The 14,017-nt window shown below is 43.5% G+C and overlaps 3 protein-coding genes across 5 annotated transcripts; 2 read left to right on the top strand and 1 right to left on the bottom strand.

Annotated features, from left to right (window-relative positions):
- Positions 1-52: 52 nt before the first annotated feature.
- Positions 53-5,999, bottom strand: LOC147159951 (uncharacterized). Of its 3 annotated transcripts, XM_086059466.1 has the most exons (7): positions 5,497-5,999; positions 4,621-5,039; positions 3,462-3,899; positions 2,995-3,388; positions 2,823-2,927; positions 1,569-1,625; positions 53-1,485 (listed from the first exon to the last, which is right to left on the bottom strand). In XM_086059466.1, the coding sequence occupies exons 2-7, from the start codon at positions 5,014-5,016 to the stop codon at positions 668-670; spliced, it is 2,208 nt and encodes a 735-aa protein (XP_085915592.1). In that variant the 5' UTR covers positions 5,017-5,039; positions 5,497-5,999; the 3' UTR covers positions 53-667. The 3 variants fall into 3 exon arrangements, with proteins under 3 accessions (XP_085915592.1, XP_085915590.1, XP_085915591.1); XM_086059464.1 differs by lacking the exon at positions 5,497-5,999 and having other exon boundaries at positions 4,621-5,470; XM_086059465.1 differs by lacking the exon at positions 5,497-5,999 and having other exon boundaries at positions 2,823-2,924; positions 4,621-5,470.
- On the top strand, positions 5,592-9,748 carry mogat3a (monoacylglycerol O-acyltransferase 3a). The gene is made up of 9 exons (XM_086059467.1): positions 5,592-6,010; positions 6,293-6,471; positions 6,545-6,605; positions 6,683-6,826; positions 7,007-7,137; positions 7,624-7,667; positions 7,775-7,865; positions 9,259-9,367; positions 9,439-9,748. Exons 1-9 carry the CDS (start codon positions 5,917-5,919, stop codon positions 9,591-9,593), a joined length of 1,008 nt encoding a protein of 335 aa, XP_085915593.1. The 5' UTR covers positions 5,592-5,916; the 3' UTR covers positions 9,594-9,748.
- A 579-nt stretch (positions 9,749-10,327) lies between these two features.
- Positions 10,328-13,344, top strand: tsc22d4 (TSC22 domain family member 4). Its single transcript, XM_086059471.1, has 6 exons — positions 10,328-10,639; positions 11,045-11,100; positions 11,368-11,885; positions 12,502-12,623; positions 12,702-12,738; positions 13,105-13,344. Exons 3-6 carry the CDS (start codon positions 11,385-11,387, stop codon positions 13,300-13,302), a joined length of 858 nt encoding a protein of 285 aa, XP_085915597.1. The 5' UTR covers positions 10,328-10,639; positions 11,045-11,100; positions 11,368-11,384; the 3' UTR covers positions 13,303-13,344.
- The last annotated feature ends 673 nt before the right edge of the window (positions 13,345-14,017 follow it).

The raw sequence follows: 14,017 nt of genomic DNA, 5'->3' as shown, positions 1-14,017 counted from the left end.
GTTTAACGCGGGAGGAGGGGGGTCAGAAAACGCACTTCAATGACACAATATATATATTTTTTTGTTTTGTTTTGTTTGTTTGTTTCTCTTTATTTTTCCTTTCGGACATGTTAATACAACAGACCTCACAAACACATCATTTACAACATCCAAAAAGAAAAAGGGCTGACGGGTTGAAACCGTGGCTTAAAGGTAGATTGAAGGAAGCTTTGAAATGTAAAGGTAAGGATGATCATTCAAATGTTGAGCATGAGAATAGTGAAAAAGGTAGAGATGGAAATCAAAAACAGATTGCTTTTGAGAAACAGTTCACTGTAATTAAATTCTTAGGATTGATTTTGTTTGCTTACCTGAAGATTCCACTCCTCCGTTCTTCTTATATAGCCAGCACGTTCGAGGCTCGTTCGCTGGCGAAGTCGCTTATTGCTAATAGGGAAGGAATAATTGGTATACATGGCAACATAAACCCCAGTACAAATAACATTTATTCTTCAGTAAAATTAGTTTGAAATTATGTTAAAGTGTGTGTGCTCCCAAATTTTCACTATTCATGTCAGGGGTTGGTTCCAGTAGCAGAAAAAATGACAGGAGTAGTCTTCATGACCATGTAACCAGGACAAAAGTGTCTTTAGAAGTAGAACCCAAGCTCAACAAGCCAGGAATAGAGTCAATAGCCGATATGTCCAGAATGTGGATTAGTTGTTCCGGAATCTGCCTCCTGAAGGAGGTTTCTGGCCAGTGGCCTGTTGATGTGGTAGTTCTGGCCCAGACAATCCTCTGTCCATGTGGTTCCCGACAACATGTCCATGTGAGGCCCAGATGTTCTTCCAAGCTCAAAAGGACTGATGGCAGAGTCCCTGTCCACCAACTGTCCTGGGGCAAGAGCTGTCCCAATTCTGAAGTGGGTGTCACCGAGTGTGTAAGTGTCCCTGTTCAGGCTCGTCTGCAGTCCTTGGTTCTGCTGGTCTATGTGGTAAAGGTGCTTTTTGTGAAACTGAATGTGGTCTGGGTTGTCCATTTGAGCCTGGAACTGAGGTTTATTTTTAATGTGGTCCTGGTCTTGTCTGTCCACTTGGCCCTGGCATTTGTGTTTGACAGGATTAAGAGTTTGGACCACCGGATCCAGTTGGGAAGGGCGCTGCTGTTTTTTTGTGCTCTGGGTGAGGTCTTTGGGCTGTCGGTTCGCATGACTCTGCTGTTGCTTCTTTGGGTTTTGGACCAGATCTTGTTGACCCTGGTTCTCCAGAAGCTCCATCTGATTATGGAACTGCTGCTTCTTTTGGCTCTGGATCTGGTTATGAACCTGGTTTTTGATGTCTTTCCAGTGCCGTCCCTTGAGGACAGGCTCCAGGGCCAGACATTTCTCACAGACCTCCTTGCCTGGCACAGTCTGCCCCACAACATAGATTCGCAATTGTCTACAGATGGCCTCTTTTTCTGCAGACGACCACGGACGACGATGGACCTTCTTTGGCGCGGAGCGGACTAACAGAGAGAATGTTGATGAGACAAAGATAAAAACAGACCCATGAGAAGACATTAGGCAAACGGCAATTTAAAGCACCTACCTGTCAGAGGAAGTTGCAGTGGAGACGCCATCGTTGGGCTTGAGCTCTTCGACAGGACTACGAACATGCATTACATACATTACCCTTCCTGACAACTTTTCACTTTTATTCTCCACATTTGAAAACATATCTGTGCTTGCTACTTTCATAGTCTGTACTTTTCTTTTTTCTTTTAGGCAAAGGAGTAGAATCTACGGAAGCGTATTGCATTCAATTGAAAAAAAAACAACAACAACTCCTGTTTTTCTGACAATTTTTTGGGGGGAGCTTTGTTTTTTTGAGTATTTTTATATTATTTTCAGTTTTTCTGAATTTTTTTGACTATTTTACTGAATATTTTTACATATTTAAAAAAAACCACAGAAAAAAATATTCCAAAAAACAGGGGAAAAAAATTATTCCGAAAAACAGAGCTGTATTCTGTTTTTCGGAGTAATTTATTATTATTTTTTTTTACCTCTGAACTCCAAGTGACTTGTTGCAGACTCGCTAATAGCGGAAGCGGACACTTTCCCGCATACTTCCATATGCAATAAGATGGTCATGTTTACTTACTGGCTCTCAATAAAGGAATGAATGTGCATACTGTATTGTGGTTTGTTCTCTAATCTCTGAGGGAAAACCCTTTTAAAAAAATATTCAGAAAAACTGAAAAATATTTTAATATTTTTTTTAAACAGGGGAAAATTACTCCAAAAACAGAAAAAACATTATTCAGAAAAACAGAAAAAAATAATTATTTTAAAACAGCAAAAAAAGTAAATTAAAAAAAACTGGGGAAAAATATTCAATAAAACAGAAACAAAACTCAAAAAAACAAAGCTCCCCCCAAAAATTAGTCAGAAAAACAGGACTTTTTTTTCTCAAGTAAAAGCAATACGCTTACACCAGCTCTGTTTTTCAGAATATTTTTTTCCCCTATTTATTTGAAAGAAATTTTTTCGAATAATATTTTTCAGCCTGTTTTTCTGAATTTTTTTTTGACTGAAAAAAAATATTAAGTAAAACAGAAAATAATATTCAGAAAAACAGAACATTAAAATAAAATACTCAAAAAAAACAACGCTCCCTAAAAAAAATGTTTTCTTTCTGCAAGTGATTGCAATACGATTCCGTAAGAATCAGTATTTCTACCAGAGTAATTTTTTATGTGCTGTGTCTGTGCTTCTATTTAAGTACAGTACTTTTGCCAATTTTTGGCTGTCAGTGTTGGCATCAGGATCAAACAATTTTGTGTTCATGGACAGGACTTACTCAGTTGTCGATGGTCAGAGTTCTCATCACCAAGGCCTTCATCTTGGGACTTTTTTCCACCTCTTGATTGGGCCGATTGCTCCTCGAGGTTTTCCTCCTCTGCTGCTGAAACATCACAATTTTAAAAACTGTCATTTTCTGGCGAGCAAGAAGATCTGGATAAAGGCGCTACCTGGCTTTGTGGTCGGCAACCTCAGGTTGTCCCAGTCCCTCCCTAGGAGGTGATAAAAGTCGTTGGTCCTGGCTGCAGTCTCCCCATCGCCATTTTCAAGGCTCTCCTCTATGGCAATCTCACACACAGCCTTCAGCATGTTCTTCACGGACAGTGGGAGACTGCTCGACCGATGATCGGATGCTTTCCTGGCAGCAGCCAGTGACAGGCTGAGGCATCCTGGAGCCAAGAGGTCCTGGAGGTTCTGAATGCTGGGGTCCATAGATTTAGCAGCCAGGAGGAACTTGCCAAGTTTCCTCAGCTTCTGACTTACGTAGTCATACTTCTTTTGGCTTTTGTCTTGGTTCCCCATCAGTGTGTTCCCATACTTACAGATCAACCAATCCGATTTCACCTGGAGGGAAGATGAGACTGGTTGACACGGAGAGCACAACAGGGGGCTGATGGGTAAAGAGATGCGAGCTGACCTGGTGTGAAATGTGGTCCTGGTTCATGCGGTGTAGAATTTTGCTGCAGCTCTCGGAGGCTCCACTGGAAATGGGCAGTAGGCGGGACGCAGCGACCTGGACCCTGAAACGCTTCTTGGGAGGTTGCGGCTCACAAGCCCCGAGCTGGTCAGATCTTGACGTCTCATCTGAAAGATGCTGAGTTGCGTCTTCTGGCGAATCATCGCTGCAGTTGCTCATTGGGTCAGAGGAAGAAGCATTTGATGGGTCAGCTGTAGGGTGACTTGAATCTGTGGAGGGGTCGAAGGCCATTTTCCTACGACAAGAAGCCTGGTGCTTCCAGAGGTCAGCACGCACGAAGAAGCCAAGGCAGCGTGGGCACGGAAGGTAATTCATGGCATCTACTTCCTGAGATGGCCGTCGGCAAGGGACAATCTCGCCGCTGCCCTGTGTGATTACCTGATAGATAGAACTATCAACACGCTGCGAGAAGTATACATGCAAAAGTGAGACAGAACTGGAAATTCGCAAATTGCAATTTGTTATTTACACACCTTACAGATTATTCTGAACTCACTGCAAGAAACAAATGCAATCCCTAGAGTTTTTTATATTTTCAAGCGCCACCTGCGTAACTTTATTTAAGTCAACATCAAAAGCTTTGAGAAGGTGAAATTAGATTCACATTCATTAAATTTATAATTTTAGGCTCATCCTGATATTTAACCAAAAAGCACACTATTTTTGTGAGTAGTACTGTGGTACCTGCACACTAGGGCTGCACAATATATCGAAAAAATATCGATATCGCAATATTGGCCCATGCAATATGCATATCACAAAGTTTTAGATGGAATTTTATGATTTTATCTGAATACGTTGAGTTTGCTTATTTTGCCGCATGAAAAAAATGTAATTCTTTTAATAGATAATAAAAATGTAATTTCATTAGGTACATGTTAAACATTGCAATATTGATATCACTATATTCAGCAACTATATCACGTTTTTCCAGTATCGTGCAGCTCTACTGCACACGTATTTCTTGTGTGATAACTTTTTATTATTGGAAGACATTTATCAAATGGCATCAAGTTCATCAAAATTAATTAATGCACACATACTTTTTGGTGTTAAAGATATTAATCATTATAAACATCGTGCTGCTGCTTCAACAAACCTCGATATTGTGCTGGTAGTTGCCTCTGCAGCGCAACTGCTCCAGCAGCAGGTGACGCTCCTTGGAGCCTGCAGGAAGTACGCTGGCTGCCAAAACTTCCTCTTCATCACTATGTTTCCTAAGCAGGTGGCGACCAATCTTCACTTGCGGCAGGCAACAGAACACGCAGTAATGTTTCTTATCCCACTGCCGCTTGCCGCCACTTGTGTTCTTCACCGTCACACCCGGCTTCACCTCTTGGACCAGTCTCTTGCCCTTCTGAAGTCGTCTCTTTTCCTTCAGACTGCAGCGCTTCATTTTCTGGCCTCGCCTACCCGCAGCAGCAGCTCGTTGACGGGGATCAGGACCATCTGGCTTTGGGATTTCTTTACTGGGACAGACGTTGCAGTCAGCCATGGCAATCTTGGCGTTGTTCTCAGCTGTCGCCATGGAAACAAAGGTAATTCTAATCAGAGGGTAGCCACTTCAAATATACAGTATAGTAAAAAGTCCAAAATGAGATCAAGTCGAAAGTTGGGATGCTTTCTCTCTGGTTCCGTTGTCAAGTTTCTTTTTTTGCGTAATTGTGTTGCCAAATGATGACATTACTCTTGTTTCCACGCGCCACACTCAGCGGAAAACAAAATAAGAGAAAGAAAGAAACAAAAAGCAATGATTAATGTTACATTTCCCAAAGCAATGCCCATTGTTACACGAGACAGTTTAACAATGGAGGCAAAAACTACAACATCGATAGCTGGTGAAATAAAATCCGAGCTTAATGTTGTTTACGTGAGAAGACTATAAAGTAGCTTTGGAACCTTAAAAAGCTATGTGATTTAAAGACACTGAATGAATGTTGGTTAAAAAAAAAAAAAAAAAAAAGCAAACACGAACCAGTAACAGCAGACTCGTTCCGCCCTTGCCTTCCTTCTTCCTCGCCGTCATACTACCTCGCTCGCCACCTGCTGTTCAGGATATGAACTACGAGTGAAACGTGACTTTTGTTTACCAACTTATTTGTCAAATTTGTGTTATACAATTTAAATACAGTACACGACATATATTCCACCGGTGGATAATAAAGGGGGGGGGAAAGAAGAAGGCTGAATGAACAACAACAACAGATAAATACAGCATTAGTCTAAACATTTCTGTGATTGGCCAGAGCCGTACCGCCCACGAACATTGCACATATGCGCCCTCGGGAGCTAGAAGGCGTGTTTACAAAGTTTGGCTGTGTGAAAAGTTCTGCAAGAATATCCGCCGGACTTTCGACGAGTTTGAGGCTGCGAGACTCCCCCAGAGGTCACCCCCATGATGGTCCGCTTTGCCCCACTCAACGTCCCGCTGAGGCGAAGATTGCAGACAGCCGCCGTGCTGCAGTGGATCTTCTCCTTCCTGGGTTTAGGTAAAGGGAATTTACTATAATTTATTCTCGCGAGATTTCTTCAACGATGCGCTAATCGATATGTATTGGAAGAATATCAATATGGGTGAATAAAGGAAGGCTTAAAACGCATTAAACATACACTATTATATGAAAGAACACTGACTATACAAATGTCTTTATATTCCCATAGTAACATGATGTTTTCAATTAATTTTTATTGTAGCTGAGCAAGAAAACAATGATCAATAATGATACTGGTCTGGACATGTCTTCCTACCATCCTACACATCTGTCCCTCAGCCCAGTGCTGTCTGGCCGCCTTTATCCTCCTGTCTCTCTCCTCCTGGTGGATTGTGGCGCTGCTCTATGCCGGCTGGTTATGGCTGGACTGGGACACACCCATTTGTGGAGGTCGCAGGTGCCAGTGGATCCGGCGCTGGAGCGTGTGGGATTATTTCCGCGACTACTTTCCTATAAAGGTGTTTTCAATTGCGTGACGAAGTCACGAGTATGTCACACGACGTGCACTTGACGAGTCTCGTCTATCTTCAGCTGGTGAAAACGGTCGACCTGGACCCTGACAAAAACTACATATTTGGCTTCCATCCACATGGTCAGACGCACGCCTGTTATGTCCACCTGTCTGTCTGTCTGTCTCGCCCGTCTCAATCGCCCCGTGTCGTTCACCAGGCGTGCTGGTCACCGGGGCGTTCTGTAACTTCTGCACTGAGTCCACGGGTTTCTCCAGTCTCTTTCCTGGTCTCAAGTCTCATCTACTGATGCTGCCCTTCTGGTTCCGAGTGCCATTTTTCAGGGATTACATCATGTGTGTCGGTAAACACCTGTCTGTCTCAGAGAGATGCTGAGACCCGAAGATGTTTAGAGAATTGCATGTTGTACGGATCCAAATTGTAGGGACACAAGTCTCGTGGGGACATTTAGTGACATCAAGAGACTTGTTGGGATGTTAAGAAACTGACAATGAGCACAATGCGGCACCTGCGTGTCTCTCAGGTCTGGTATCAAGCTCCAAGTCCAGCCTTTCCTATCTGCTGAGCCGTCCTCAAGGAGGAAACGTCGCCGCCATTGCAGTGGGCGCAGCTCGAGAGGCGCTGGATGCTCGCCCAGGAGCTTTGACACTACAGGTCTGAACATGTCATTTAAAATTTGTCATTTGTGTCATTGAAAATTTGTAGGTTCATGGAGAGACTTGTCGGGATGATTTTTGGAATGTGTAGACATGACATGGCACATGAAGAAACCTGTAGAAACTTGTAGTGACACGTCTTTTAGGGAACTTAGAGACTTGTGGGAACTTGTAGGCAATGTAGGGCTTGAAATAACTTGTAGGTTCATGGGGAGACTTGTTGGGATGCTTTTTGGAAGGTGTAGAGACATGACATGAGACACATGAAGAGACCCGTAGAAACTTGTAGTGACACGTCTTTTAGGGAACTTAAAGAGACTTGTGGGAACTTGTAAGGACATGACAAGAAACTCAGAGGGATTAGACTTGCAGGGACATTAAGACTTGTAGTCTCTCCATAGAGACTTTTAGGAAATCGAAGACGTGGGGACATGGAACTAAATTGTGTGTTTGTCTGTGTTAATAATGTGTATTCTTCTTACAGTTACGACAAAGGAAGGGCTTCATCAAACTGGCACTTAGACACGGGTGTGTGGTTTAAACATGATGGTCGGGAGGAGGTGGGCGGGGCTAGCAAAGCACATCAAGATGCTTGCGTCTGCATTTTCTACTTGTGCTTTTATGCGTGTGCGCAGCGCTCAACTGGTACCCGTCTTCTCATTCGGAGAAAATGAGCTGTTTGAGCAGATTCAGAACCCGGCCGGCTCTCGTCTCAGGACATTGCAGGTGAGTTTAGTTGACATAGTAATAACACGAGTTGAATGCGTGAGTGCTATTGCACTGAAAGAGGTGAATACAACTTTAGGATATGACTTGTATAGACATGAAGAGATTTGTAGGAACTTGGAAGAACACGAGTCTGCACAGTAAATTCTGTAGAGTAAATTTGACTAGAGTAGGCTAATATTTACAATTTTAAACTTGGAAGAGAGTAAAATAAATAAAAAGGAAAAAGTTAATAAATAAAAGTCACTCAAGGGTGGAGGAACAAACTCACGACCTTCAGCTTGGGAGACTGCCACTAGTACCAACTGAGCTATGCCCATCTAGCCTGGCAAGCCACACCCACTATCTTGAAAAAAAGTGGGTCTGGACAGGCATCCATAGACAGCAATTCGACTCCATCTCCGTAAAAAAAAAAAAAGACTTCAACGAGTCGCTTTTCTTTCTTTTATTTATTTTTTATTTTTATTTTTATTATTATTATTATTATTTTTTCTTTCCAAAAAGAGCTCAGTATTGTTCATTCGATAATGTCATCATCATTGCTCTTTTTTTTTTTTTTTTGTATGTGCGTGCGTGCGTGCGAGTGTGTGTGTATTCGTTAGCTCACCAAAAACCTATTAGAAAAAATCCCATACCGTTCACCTAAACCGAACACCGCCGTCAGGAGACCCGAGGGGACCAAAGAAAACAAAGGAAAGTGAAATCCAGCACCGGCCAGACACCACCCACCGGGCCACCAACCAGAATTCTTCACCAACCCCAGAAACATCCAAATTCCAACAAATCCAAAAAATCAGGGAGACCTCAAGAGACCAAAGGAGAGACTGAGGAAAGGAAGGAAGGACAAACGAAGCAGAGTGAGATCCACAGACACCAGCCTCCACCGATTCAATGACCTGAGGAGGAAGCAGATTGCGTCTGAGTTTCGATAGATGCTGGTGTGGTGGATCTGGCATGCATGAAAATCTCCACCAAAGAGGGGAGCCGTCGACCCCTGCCAGGACAGAGCAAGCGCATCACCTCAGGGCCCCCCAGGCTGCGGCAGCGCCAAAGGACGACCCCCGGGCCCTGCCAGGGCCACCGGCCGTAGAGCAAACCCAGGAGCAGGAGCGCCCCCCATCCCAAAACGGCCCGCGCCCCCAACCCAACGCAGCAGGACGGGGCACTGCAGGCCCGCCAGGCACCCCAAATTGTAAATATTAGCTTACTCTAAAACTGAGTCTATTTAGTCAAAGAGTCAAATTTACTCTACATAATTTACTGTGTGGAAGGGTAATAATGACATGTAGGGACATTAAGACACTTGTAGACCTGTATGATCTTGACTAGTTGTAAGGACATGACATGAAAAGACCCGACAGGTAGGGATATAAAGTCTCTTGTTCTGTGACAGGACCGGCTGCAAAGTGTTATGGGAATATCACTGCCTTTGATCAATGGCAGAGGAGTCTTCCAGTACAGCTTTGGGCTGATGCCGCACAGGAAAGCCATACTCACAGTTGGTACGATCCATCCAGACATACCAACTCTGTGTCTGTTTCTCCACACCGCTCAGCAGTGTGTCTATTTGCAGTCGGGAAGCCAATCCAGGTCGCAACCATTCCGAGTCCGAGCAGCGAGGATATCGACGCTCTTCATAAAGTTTACCTGGAGCATCTGAGCGAGCTGTTCGAGCGGCATAAACACGAATGTGGTCTGCAGGAGGACCAACATCTGACCTTCACCTGACCTTATTGCACTTTTTCTCTCTCTCTGTCCAATAAAAATGATAGGAACAAATGCATGATTGACATAATATGAATTAAAAAAATAATTATTGGCACGCACAATATTCTTTAATCTGGCCCACCAAGCATTTATATGACCAAATGTCCTGTAATACAGCACTGCTTTTGTCACATTAATCTAGCCATTTTTTTTCTAAAAAGTATATTTTTGTCATTAGTTGTTTATTTATTGTAAATAAAGTATATATTAGTAATTATTTATTTATGAATAAATGATATGATTAAATAAAATAATGCAATTAAAAAATATATATTTTCTTAAATAGTTATTCTAAATAATTTTAAGAATAAGAGGAAAACATGTGCAAAATAATTTTAATATGTACTTTTTGCACTTTGAATTCATTGAGTAATTGGTCAATTATTACATTAATAGTTAGCAAAAGAAAAAAATTTTTTTACATTTGAACATGTTACCCTACAAATGACCTGGCACATCAAAAAAAAAAGTGACTTGAGCACAAAAGTTTGCACAACCATCCGAATCAAACAAACACACATTGAATATGAACAAATAAAAGCATTGTTAACAAGGGAACTTCCGCTAAATGTTCACAACCCTTACATAATAATAAACCTGATTTCTCCAGTGTCGTAAAACACGCATGTGCATTGAGCTGGTATGTCCTTCCGACTGATGGGAAGAAGAAAAAAAAGAAAAGAAAGAATAGCTCCATTGTGACGTCATCGCAGGACGGAGGAGGAGCTGTTTACACCGACTGTTCTACTCGAGTCCCGTGACGTCACGCGTACCGAAAAATGCCATTTAACTGCATTGTTGCGAAGGTGAACGAGGACAAATCAATTGTAACTCGTGGTGGAAGAGCTCGGAATTCTTTTATTCTTGCTTTTTTTCGCCCTTCACAAGAGAAGCCTCTTGACGCACGCGCAGTAACGTAGGCGGTAGCTGATAGGACGAGCGAAGAAGAGAAGTGGAGGAGAGAAACAGGAAGTTTGACAACAGTTCCAAAGACGCAAAAAAAGCAGGTGAGACAATACTTGGAGAAAATATTAAGTGCTGGCAGACATTACTCAACATTACCATTGTGCAGGAAGAGTCTGCTCTAAAATAGACTGTGCTTAGATTAAAAAATAAGGATTTACTTCATCCTCATACAATTCCCAGTATTAGTGCACTATGAAGTGGAAAATGCTCCTCCCTCTGTGTAAATATTTTGACATGTTCTTTGAGTTGTAGTTGGTAGTTGGAAGGATCTGGTAAAACTAGCAGTTCCGCAGTCTTTGCCTGTCCTCATTTGGTTTACACCAGAGACCTATCACAGCTAACTTAAAAGAAAGAGGCGCGGCACGTTGGATTGGTCTCAGCCAATCACAGGGCCCAAATGGACAAACAGCCATCCAGAAATGTTCTCTTGTGCTTGACCTCATTAGGGATACAGGTGAGCTGAAGCCTATCCCAGATTTCCAGGTGTCTGTTTGAGCGAGAGGTAAGCTACAACCTGGGCTGGTCGCCGACCAATCACAGGGCACATACATACAAACAGCCAACCATTAATATGTTATAATTCCTGTCCTTATTTTGGAACATTTCCACCTCAATTAAAAAAAAAAAACTGGTGTATTTCATTGTTGGAAAACAACAAATCTCTCTTGAACATAGTCTAACCACATTAGTAAATTTTGCTTAGGTCATCCATTTGTTCATTTTCAAGGCCTATTTGTGTGTGTGTGTGTGTGTGTGTGTGTGTTTTTAGGGAGCGTATGCTTGGTGATGACCTGTGAAAAAAAGCGCAGTGGCTTCCAGATCACCAGCGTGACGTCAGACTTCAGTCAAACCTGGGCCGGCCAATCAGCTCCCGGCGTGATCCTGACAGTCGTCCAATCGTCGGCTGCCTCTCATAGTCCCCGGGGAAGCTCCTCCCAGCCCACGACACCCTCCCTGAAAAGGAAACACATATCCCACGATGCCATAGGACAGAGTGCAGGTGCCTCCTCCAGGTTCCGACTGGTTCGCTTGGCCGGAGGCAGCACGGGCGGGCGAGGACATGGCGACACGTATGGGCGTGGCCGCTGGATGTGCACGGACTTCACAGAAGGGCCGGGGCTGAAGCGGGTAATGGACAGCATGAGACACGCCCAATCACTGGAGTCTCTGGAGTCAATTAGAGGAGCAGTCCATTTACAGCGCCCAATCAGAGATGGGGAAACAGTGGGACGACTCGGGCCTTCTCCACCTCCTCCGTTACGCTTGGTCTCTAATACCGGGGGTCAGGTATGACCACGAATCACCAATAGAGACATGAAGCAATTTAGCAGGACTTGTAGGGACATGAAGAGACAAAGTGGGACAACATTTGAAGAGACATGAAGACACTTGTAAGGACAAGACTTGAAGGAATCTTAAGAGACGTGTAAGGACATGGCTTGTAGGGGTCTGGGGTGACTTAGAAGGACATGACTTGTAGGGCATGAAGAGATTTGTAAGGACATGAGACTTTAAGACACATAGCGACTTCTAGGGACAAGACATTTAGAGACGTGAAGGGACATGAATAGATTTGTAGAAACACAAAGACGTTTAACGTGTACGACTTACACACGGACATCAAGATCAAACATTTGCGAGGGGTTGCAAAGCTATGAAGAGACTTTTCTGGACTTGTAGAGACATGAGATCTGAAGGGACATGTAGAGGTTTGTTGGAACTTGAGGGGACATTAAAAGTTGAAAAGATTTTTCGGGACATGAAAAGACTTCTAGGGACTTTTAGAGACATAAAGGGACACGTAAGAGGAATATAGTGGGGTTGATGATGAAGAAACAGAATAGTAAACTTCCAGACGACAGATGATCATCATAACAAAATATTTCCATTTTTTCTCTGTCAGTCCATCCTCAGGCTGTCTCGCTCTCAGCCAAGCTCTCCCCCTCCCACTCTGACCCTCATTCCCACCCGGGCGGCATTCGACCTGGACCATAGCGCTGCCTTCAGGCTGCCGGCAGACATCAGGTAGTTGTGTGTGGGTTTGGAGGACAACACAACAGGAGGGAACTCTTTGTGACCAAATGTGTTTTTGTTTGTCGGCAGTGTGGTTGCCATTGACAACAAGATCGAACAGGCCATGGTGAGTTGGCGTCTTACGTCATGCACTTTTACAACTTTTATGGGGTGTTCGCCCCACGATATTGTGGTTCACCTCCCTGCAATATTGGAAGACACAAAGAGCCTTTTCTGGACTTGAAGACACATAAGGACTGAGAAGGCTTGTCAGAAGTTGGACATGTCAGGGACATGACTTTAAGAGACATGACACTTTTATTGATTGTAGAGGCTTGTCTGAACTTGTAGGGACATGAAGCCACTTGTCGGAACTTGTCCAGCCTAGGGACTTTAAGGGACATGAAAACTCTTTTAGGGACCGTGGAGTAGATTGATCCGAGTACTCGCGATGTCTGCTCCCAACTGACGTTTACCTTCTATCCACACTCAGGACCTGGCGAAGAGTCACCTGATGCTGGCCGTACGGGAAGAAGTGGAGCTTCTGAGGGAGCAAATCAAGGAGCTGCAAGAGAGGAACCAGCAGCTGGAGGCCGAGAACTGCATCCTGCGTGCGCACGCACACTCGGACTCGAGGCCTCCCTCACCTGCGAGCCAACGGGACAGCAGTCTGACGCAAGGCGGAGTCTGAGCACCTTTGACGTTTTTGTCAAATAAACTTCAGTCCATTTTCTACAGTGCTTGTAAATTTCCACAAATTGCAAAACAGTGACTAACAGCGTTGAAAAAAACAACCTCCATTATCCACCTCTTGACACATGGACTAATACATGAATCCATTTTTTGTAGGCCATCTAACCACCTATCCATTTTGTATTGTGGCGATGGCACACTTTGGACTGGTTGCAAGCAAATTGCAGCCGAGATTTTAAGACCGAATTTCAGAACTGTGCGGCAGATGTGCTAACCGCTACTTCACTGTGCCACCCATCACACAATCATAAGGAGTTGACGTGATGGTTGATCGCTTTGCGTGTCTCCGTGTGATTGATACAGTAGGTGATCAGTGCAGGATGTAGTGATCTTAAAATAAATTGCCTATACAAAAGAACAAAGTTGTTTTTTAAACAACACAGAGTGAACAAACGGCTGCTTCTCAAAGGTTCTAATTTAGGACTTGTGCTTTTTATAACCACCGACATCAAGAAAACACCCAAAAATATGCATCATGATTTTTTTAACACATTCTGTTAATCCCCCGCCCCCCCCTAATCTTTGCCTAGATTGTCTTTGTTGACAACAACTGTGTGTGTGTGTATGAGAGAGTGTAACATTAACAGCTGATGTGACATCACTGATCCTCTGCTTGTTCAGAGATGTTACCTACAGACAGATGCATCACTCTG

The sequence above is a fragment of the Leptonotus elevatus genome, chromosome 17 (assembly GCF_054856555.1).
Source record: "Leptonotus elevatus isolate MCC_2025b chromosome 17, RoL_Lele_1.0, whole genome shotgun sequence".
NCBI lineage: Eukaryota > Metazoa > Chordata > Actinopteri > Syngnathiformes > Syngnathidae > Leptonotus > Leptonotus elevatus.
This window is presented reverse-complemented; position numbering and strand designations above follow the sequence as displayed.

Bases quoted from the DNA above. Each gene is read 5' to 3' on its own strand.
- LOC147159951 (XM_086059464.1), bottom strand. From the start codon at position 5,049: ATGGCGACAGCTGAGAACAACGCCAAGATTGCCATGGCTGACTGCAAC. The intron at 1,626-2,822 runs GTAAGTCCTGTC...GCATGTTCGTAG, and splicing joins CTCTGACCATCGACAACTGA to TCCTGTCGAAGAGCTCAAGC. The intron at 1,486-1,568 runs GTAGGTGCTTTA...TCTCTCTGTTAG, and splicing joins ACTGCAACTTCCTCTGACAG to TCCGCTCCGCGCCAAAGAAG.
- mogat3a (XM_086059467.1), top strand. From the start codon at position 5,917: ATGATGGTCCGCTTTGCCCCACTCAACGTCCCGCTGAGGCGAAGATTG. The intron at 6,827-7,006 runs GTAAACACCTGT...CGTGTCTCTCAG, and splicing joins GGATTACATCATGTGTGTCG to GTCTGGTATCAAGCTCCAAG. The intron at 7,138-7,623 runs GTCTGAACATGT...TTCTTCTTACAG, and splicing joins CAGGAGCTTTGACACTACAG to TTACGACAAAGGAAGGGCTT.
- tsc22d4 (XM_086059471.1), top strand. From the start codon at position 11,385: ATGACCTGTGAAAAAAAGCGCAGTGGCTTCCAGATCACCAGCGTGACG. The intron at 11,886-12,501 runs GTATGACCACGA...TTTCTCTGTCAG, and splicing joins TCTCTAATACCGGGGGTCAG to TCCATCCTCAGGCTGTCTCG. The intron at 12,624-12,701 runs GTAGTTGTGTGT...GTTTGTCGGCAG, and splicing joins AGGCTGCCGGCAGACATCAG to TGTGGTTGCCATTGACAACA.